At 35.6% G+C, this 8,932-nt stretch overlaps 1 protein-coding gene across 1 annotated transcript; it reads right to left on the bottom strand.

The window, feature by feature from the left end:
• Positions 1 to 7,481: 7,481 nt before the first annotated feature.
• Positions 7,482 to 8,834, bottom strand: LOC148295009 (uncharacterized). The gene has a single exon (XM_088252551.1). The coding sequence runs from the start codon at positions 8,714 to 8,716 to the stop codon at positions 8,087 to 8,089; it is 630 nt and encodes a 209-aa protein (XP_088108677.1). The 5' UTR covers positions 8,717 to 8,834; the 3' UTR covers positions 7,482 to 8,086.
• Between the last annotated feature and the right edge of the window lie 98 nt (positions 8,835 to 8,932).

The raw sequence follows: 8,932 nt of genomic DNA, 5'->3' as shown, positions 1-8,932 counted from the left end.
ATACTCAAGCCACCCATTTCTCTCTTTTCCCTCATTCTCAGCCAAACCTCTCTGCTAATTCTTCATTTCCTACCTAAATACCTATTTTCCCCTAAGAATACTTAGTTTTATCTCAAGTGCTAAACCCATGCTAATTTTGCTCCCATGCCATAATCTTCTCATGCAAATCTAAAAGATTTATCTGTAATTTGTTGTTATTTTTATTGGTGAAGATAACCAAAATACTTCCTAAGGCCTTGCTGTCCTTTCGAAGCATTTTGGGGCTTAATTTTCGAACTCAGACACAAAGGGGACAACTTCATCAGCCCAGCCCATTTGCTGCCGGAAGAAAAAAGCCCCTACAACGGGTTAGTGGGTTGGCGGGTTACATAGGTATTTTAGCAGGTTAATAGATATTGTAACGGCTTGGCAGGTTGATCTGTCATGACATGTTTTGTTAAATGGGTTACATAGGTATTTTAGCGGGTTGGCGGGTAGACTCAAAACCCACCGTTTATTAAACTGGTCATGGTGGGTTGACCCGAAAATGACCCGAATTTTAATCGTGCCAGTTGAACCCTCTAAATTCTCATGTAGGTTTCGAGTCGTGTAACATGTCGTGCCCGAAATTGCCACCCCTACCTGGAACGGACGCTCGATGTCACTTTACCACTTGAAATAGAAATTTTCTCACTGAACCCCTTGAATCTCTAAAAATTGCTGAAATTTTCCTACTTTACCAATTCCGTCCACAAAATTGTTAGGTGTGCTGACGTGACATGGAATTTTAGCAATTTTACCTCATCTATCTTTTCTATTTGCCTCTCTCTCATCACACTCCCACTGCCTCTCTCTTCTCTCCCCTCCCCTCCACTCCCCGACCCAACCCCCATTGCACCCCACCTCTTCCCACTCCTCTCTCTCCTCTCTTCTTTCTTCTATATGCCTCTCTCCCCTTCCCTCACTAGACCCAACCTCCACTCCAAACCCAACCCCCAAAGCTAGCCTTCCTTGGAATTACTCAACACACCCAAACCACCATCACCCTCCACCTTAGCTGCCACCACGCACCATGTCTTCTCAAGACACCACCTCGTGAGGCAAAGGCATAGAGACGGTGCTTGCTTATATTAAGGCCATGCCAAGAATGGAGGTGAAGACTGTGGTTGCCCAAATTTTGACTTGTACAGGCATGAAGTTGGTCTTATCTCATATGCCCAAATTCCGCATTGGATTCCATTTTTGCAAGCTAGGAAACTCCACTTCAATTTTCAAGCTTGCTAATGCTTTCAATTTTGGGGCTTTGGGGCTGGTTGGATAAGGAGTGAAAGTTTGTCATTGTGGGAGGGTGGATATAGGGTAGAGGTTGTTGACAAGCTCATATTTATATATTTTTTACATCAAATTCACTTGTCTTCTCTTAGTTAGTTCCTTTTATCTTTGAGCTATTTACTCTATTTTTGTGTTTTGTAGGATCTGTCAAGCAAAGAGAAGAAAAATAGCACAAGTGGGATTTTAAGTAACAAATTCGTCAAAACTGCCTGTGCAGATCAGCTGAATTTGGAAGCAAGTTGAGAACAGCTCAGAATGAATTAGAGAACGTGCCTTATATTCTTGGAAAGCTACAGATGTCTATTTTCTGGAGCATTTCGCGGATTGTTCATATCATTTTTCTAGAAGAAGTTATGGCCATTTTAACACTGAAAGGTTCACAAGAGGCTGAGCAGTTTGTAACTGCAATGAAAGCAATAAACCCAATAAATCTAGCAGCCAAAACGGATACAGCCAAGAACAAGCCAGCGGACACCTATTCAAATATCTGAGGAAATGGAATTAAAGATGAGGATTAAGTGGGAGTAATTGGCATAAAGGCCGCCCAAATAGTTACAATTGTTTTACCATTTCTCTCTCACTTATTGTCATCAATAAATTGCTATTTAGTGGGGGGAATTTGGAGAACGAGAGGGAGGAGAGGCAAGGCAGCAACGTTGGGGGTAGATAGGAGAAAGGAGAAAATCTTGGCATTCTCTTCTTTCGGTTTTACCTTCTCAAACTCATGTCTTTCTTTTGGTTTTATTTAAGAATAATGTGTAACTAAATTTTTAGTAGTTAGGGGCTCTTTTGAAGCCCCTAATATGATTACAAATGTGTTATGACATATCGTTTCAATTTCTTTTATGAAAGGATGAAAATTGCTTCACTACTTGTCTCATTGATTAATTCTTTATGTGTTTTCTATGGATGCATACTTAGTAAGCATATTTAAGATTCTAATGCTATGAATATGTGTGTGCCTGCCCTTGTAGAATGAGGACCTACATATGTTCTAGAGTAGTACTTGTTAATTGTGATTAACATGTGAATCAATTTCTAGGATAAGTAAGACAACGCTAGTACTTACGACGCCTTGTGATGACTCAAACTCTTTTCGTTCTTAATGATTTCTACTTGTTAAATCTATGAACACACCAATTTAGATTGCATGCTAGGGACTAAAATTAAGTTGAAAACGTCATTCTCTTAACATACTACTTAAGAAAGAGTAATAGGTTGAGTCCTAACATTGAGCCAATTTGAGCATCTTCATCCGGAAATAAAAGGAATTTGAATGAAACATAACATGTTGCCTGATTATTTGGGTGTGGATAGCACTTCCCGTAACTCATTTTCTTAATTGTGAAATACAATATCTGTTTTTATAATTCAAAATCCATTTATGTCCTGCTTTTGTTTGATTTAATTTATATAGAAAATCAACTCTAAAAATCCCAAAAATTTGTGTACGTGTAGCTCTGCGTGTCTAGTATCTGCGTATAAAATTTCGTAGACTTTAGATAGGTGTAAGTAGGTATAATAATTATTTTTCGGTGGCTGGTTAGTAGGGACAGCAGCCCAGTCTTTGTGACATTTTAAGTAGTTAGATAAAACAATCTTCTGCGGGAAATACCCTTATTTTCATATGCTACAACTGACAAATCTTAGTGTTAATAAGGAAAATCAATAGGATATTTGTGTGCTACTTTGTGGTGTGCTTTTTAACCTATCAATTGCTGAAGAGAATATGGAGAGCAGCTGTCGATGAGACATTTTTTAAATTTTGAGTTTAAAGATTTTTTTAATATATCTCATTTTCAATTACTCATCACAACAAGGAGCTAAAATTACTAAAATGTTCATGCCACGTCAGCACACTTAACGGTTTTGTGGACGAAATTGGACGTAAGTGGTAAAATGAGAAAATTTCAACAATTTTAAGAGATTCATTAGATTAAGTAAGAAAATTTCAGTTTCAGGAGGTAAAGTGAGACCGAGCGTCCGTTCCAGGGAGTGAAACAGTAATTAAGCCTAAAAAAAGGTATATAAAATACTATTACACATTGTCAAAAGTATGGAAAAACACACACACATATATATACCTCTGCGCAATAGAACAATATATCTACACCATAGAATATGGATATATTAACATAGCAAAAAATAGATGAAGAAAAGATGAAGATGGAGAACAAAGAAGAAGGGAATAAGAAATGGAGAACAAAGAACAAGAAAGAAGAAGATGGAGACGAAGAACAAGAAAGAAAAATGTGCATATGGTTATAAGCTAAATTCAAGGAGAAGTTGTATCTCCAAAATAATAAATTGTCCTAAAAGTATGGGATTTATTAACCTATGTATATCCCTATATTAAAATCGTAATAAAATCTCATAATTATTGTACTATAAATTAATTTCTATACAATTTATACTTCAAGGGCATAATAGGAACAACTACATAATCTAAAAATAATAGGGTTAAATACTTTTTTGGTCAATGGGCTTTACACGAAAATTTAATTTGGTCACTAGGAAAAAAATTTAGCCAAATTGGTCTTTGTGTTTTCCAAAGTTTACAATTTATAGGCATTCCTTTAAGTGCTTTTTTTTTTTTTTTTTTTAAGGAACCACATTAACTCAACAAGTTAGAGTATATTGTGCTATTAGGGTTTAGAAATTGGGAGAAATCTTGGGTTAAAATCGAAATTGTGAGGTATAAGGAAAATTGAAAAGCCAAACAAAATTAAAATGAAATCAGCAACTTACCAATATATTCTAAAAAACAAAAACAACAACAAAAAAAAAAACTTACCAATATATTTTGGTGCTCTATATAACCTTAATTACGTCTCCTTGCCATTCAAAGTCACAATGTGGTTCTCACTCAATCAATTAAAGCTTCAATATAGCATCCAATATGTGACCTTTTAACTCACAATTTCGATTTCAACCCAATATGTCCTCCAATTTGTTAAACGCTAATAGGACAATATACCATAACTCGTTGAGTTAGAGGAAGAAGACTAAATGTGCTTGCTAAACAAAATAAATAAAAATTGCACTGAATGGAAGTTAACGGAAGATAATGGAATGTCTATAAATTTTAAACTTTGGGAAACACAATGACCAATTTGGCTTCTTTTTGTTTTTTAGTGACCAAATTGAATTTTTGTTGGGATGCCTATGCTAGAGTTTCTTCGATCGTGAGCGATAATCTACTTTAATCTAATCTAAACTACGAGGAGTGGCTTCTTTGGGATCTTAGTTGGGATGCCTATGCCAGAGTTTCTTCGATCGTGCGTGATCATTAGTGGAGGCGCACTAGATTGTCTTAATTTTGATGTTAGACCGCTCTGTTATTGTATTGGCATGATAAATGGACGGGATTCGAACTTAGATGCAAAGTGGGGAGCACATCCGCTCTAGCCAACTTAACTAAGTCCATGTCAACTTGTTTTCTTAACTTTAAATCTCTTGAATTGTCGTGATAAATAGACGAAATTCAATTGAGGATCGTTGGTGTTTGATGTCGAATAAAATAGTAATGCTTTTCCTTATTTATTCCAAGTCTTCAATTTTGAAAGCATAAGAACCGACAGTGCTTGATGATTCTCTATACAAGGTTACGAATAATGTTGAAAATATTCAAAGTCTTCAATTATTTGCCTGACCATAGTCCTTTCATTGAAGGAAGGTTGGATATTAAATTTTTTGGTGAACAACCTACATCTTTGTGAGTGGCTGAAAATAAGTAAAATACGTTGCCCAAACCACTAAGCATAATATTTAAATGGTTCCCAGCTAAAATGATCATATATCATGCTTATCTTGGACTATTCCCTCGTATTATATAATGTATTTGCTTCGTAAAAGTTTGTCAGTTGTAGAGTTGTTAAGCATGATATATGTGATTAGAGAAGGAATCAACAAGCCCAGGGAAAAGAGAAAAAAAATAAATAAATAAAAGGGTGGGGGAGAGAGAAAGAGGAGAGAGGGACAAAAGTTTGTCAGTTTCCTATTGTTAAGCATATAATATGGGCTCCTATTCTATAATATGTATCGAACCAGAATCTAGAATTAGGGTTTGTATGTTAGGTAGGAGCACGATCTGATACTTAATTTGGAATAAACTCTGAATGACAAGAACAGAATGATTCATATTTCCAATCCAAAGGCTCACATCCAATCATCCAAATGAGTCTTTGGTTTAAGTCATTTTAGGTTGAGTGTGCTTCTACGCATACATTTTATTTTTCCATATCTTCAAAAGAAAAGTTCCAACATGCATTTCACGATGTCTTTTTTTTTTTTTTTTTTTTCTTTTTCTTTTTCTTTTTCTTTTTTTTCTTTTTTTTTTGTGGAAATTTTAGTTTGATAATGTCAAGTAGTCCATTACATGCGTATTGATATTGTTTTTGTTCTATACCACCACAGAAGTAAATATATATAAAAAGATAAATTCAGCTTTTTATATACAAAGAAAGGGAAATAATTAAAATACAAAAAGATAGAAATCTTAGAAAACTTGACACACCAAGAGATATTTTCCAGGCTATTGACACCCGACACACAACAATCCAAGAGCAGGTGGGGAGTTTCGACAGATAGCATGGAAGTGTTACCATCAATCTTTTTGAGGGAAAACAATAAACATTTTAATCACTTTTCGTTGTCCTTTTTTAATATATTTTTTATTTGGATCTTTGATGGATAGCACACTATTGGCTAGCTAGCACCACCAATCTTGATTCTTCCAAGAAATATATATATATATATAGGAATATGATTTCCCCACTCTCCTTTTCTCTACTTACACTCCCTTTTGCTTTTTAATATTTTTTAATCAATTTTGTTCTTTCTCTTTCATATTCTACCCTTACTCTACATTAATTTCTTTTTACTTTACTTTTATATTAGTTCTTTTTCTTTATACTTAATTTTCCAACTTGCACTTTATTTTCAGTATTTTTTTTCCTTTAATCAAGTAAGAAATTAAGTTTTTTTTTCCTTTTAATACTGAAAATGGAGTGTAAGTTGAAAAATTAAGTATAAAGATAAAGAAATATTAAAAGTGAAGTAAAAAAGAAATTAATGTAGGGTAAGGATAGAAAGGAAAGAGAAAGAACAAAATTGATTAAAAAGTATTAAAAAGCAAAAGGGAGTGTAAATGCAGAAAAGGGGAGTGGGGAAATCAGCTCCCTATATATATATATACATATACTTCCTTTTTTTGTAAGAAAATGGCTGCAAATTAATAAATTGTTGGACTTTACAATTGGATATCATTTTCTTTTTTACCTTTTCTATGGAAAATCAAATGGAATTGTTGATCATATGAGATGAATTGAGGTTATTAGCAGACTAGCTATTAAACAGCAAACTCTCAACACCATCATGTCCTCTTCTTCAACACTAGTTATTTTTATATTCTTGTACAACATAATTCAGGTTTCTTTTTTCTTTTTTCTTTTTTTTTATAAAGATTTTTCCTATTGATAGGGGCCATAATGTACTAAACTCATACACACTACACGGATACTATGACTCGAACCCAGGACCTTATCTAGAGGAGCAATTGCTCCAAACCACTTCATTAGTGGGTCCATAGTGCTCATATTTTTACTTTTAAATGCAAGTTTATGGTAGTAGAGATAGATATGGCCAAATATTTGGTCACTACTTGCCTGTTTGGCATTCACTTGCACGCAAACAAATTTTCAAATGGTAGAAATAATGTTCTTGCATGCATGCCCACTTGCTCTTCATATAATATTATAACAAGAAATAATTATCACTGATGTCAATAGCTCCTGGATTGCGGATGAGTATTAAGACTGATTTATAGGATTCTAGGCTATTGGCGGCGCTTCACTCATGAATCTACGCTATTGGCCCTTGGCGCAGCTGTGTAACTATGCTGCTTGACACTTTAGTTGATGAACTAGAACTAGGCTATTGGCCTTAGCTTGAGCTCTTGGCTTCAAGCTTCTTGCTTAGAGTGGGTAGCTCTCTTTGTAGCTCCACCTTTCATTATCTTTTGTACAGTTCTAGCTAGATTGCTCTTGTAATCTTCATTCATTTGTGTGGCTATTGTTGGCCCGTAGATGATAATGATAAGGGGCGTCGCGTCTGGTTCGTAGGTGAAAGGGTTTAAGTATAGAACAATAGGACAAAAGTTAATAGTTGAAACAAAGTGATTTTATTAAAATGAAGGAAAATAGGACATGGATTTGTGTACATAGATTTATAGGATTCTAGGCTATTGGCGCTTCACTCATGACTCTACGCTATTGGCCCTTGGCTGCTTATCTATTGGTGGCTTGACAGTGACACTTTAGTTGATGAACTAAAACTAGGCTATTGGCCTTAACTTGAGCTCTTGGCACCATCTTTGTAGCTCCACCTTTCATTATTGTTACTTGTTGCATGCCTATTGATAGTGGAGATTGCCGACTCTGTTCCCCCGCCATGGAACATCACCGTATCATTATAAGCCACAAGTCTTGTTCTAGAATATTAATATTCTTCATTCTTCACTTTGATTTGCCGACATCCATTGTTTCCAGCCATTTTCTTTTGTACAGTTCTAGCTAGATTACTCTTGTAATCTTCATTCATTTGTGTGGCTATTGTTTAGCCAACATGCATGCACCTTCTTCCAAGTTGCGTACAGATTCTAATATCTTTTTGTTTTTCTTAATGACTTTGTATATATGAAGTGCCTAATAGACTCATAATATATGACAAAAATATTATAGTAAGATTATATGATATCAGCAGGAAGAGCAAAGCTTTAGAAGGCTTTCTGACAAGACCCATGAATCTTTTTCCATGACTCTTCCCTCTGCATCTTCAACTGCTTGTAGAAGTTCCCGATTAATGTCTCAGCTTTGGCAAAAAGCTCTGGTCCACTAAGCTCCACTATTTCTTCTTCTTCCTCCACTTCATGGTTATAATCAGTTACCTCATCAAGATCTCCTTGATCAGCCTCACCATCCCCTATGAAGAAAAGGCTAGGCATGGAAGGACACTTTTTCACACTCTCCATTTTCACACTGCCAACAATCTTCTCAGACAGGGACTTCTCAAGCTCAACAACCATAGGTTTCTTTTGAGCACATTTTGAAGCAACCCTTTGATCTTCATCATTATGCGCAGGAAACCATTTATCTGAGGAGTAGGCTAATTCTGGGGCAATCACAGGTTGGTGAGCAGCAGAAATCGTACCTTTCTTTTTGTCATGATCTGAAGGCTTGGAAGAGGCTGAGAGAAGGCCAGCTTGTGCTCCGAGGGCAACAATGACGAGGTTAGTGATGATATAGAGATAAGGAGTCCTTAGTGATGAGGACAATAAAGGTGCAATGATGAGAAGAATTGCTAGCAGAGACAACAACAGAATCTGAGATTTTTCAAATGTGTTCATGGCAGTGGGGCAGTGAGGAATAAGAAGCAATGAGAGGAGTGGGATTTTTTGTTGTAAAAACCAAGTAGCATGTGGACATATTTATTATAGGCAGGGAGAGAGAGAGAGAGAGAGAGAGAGAGAGAGAGCTATTGGTGTATTAATTGAGGATGGTGGCTGCAAAATACTATATATAATAGTCATAACCACAGCATAATTCTTACTCGTCTTTTTTTG

This window comes from Prunus avium, chromosome 4 (genome assembly GCF_965620075.1).
Source record: "Prunus avium chromosome 4, drPruAviu1.hap1.1, whole genome shotgun sequence".
In the NCBI taxonomy this organism is placed as follows: Eukaryota; Viridiplantae; Streptophyta; class Magnoliopsida; order Rosales; family Rosaceae; genus Prunus; species Prunus avium.
Note: the sequence above shows the minus strand (reverse complement) of the source record. Positions and strands in the feature narration are given on the sequence as shown.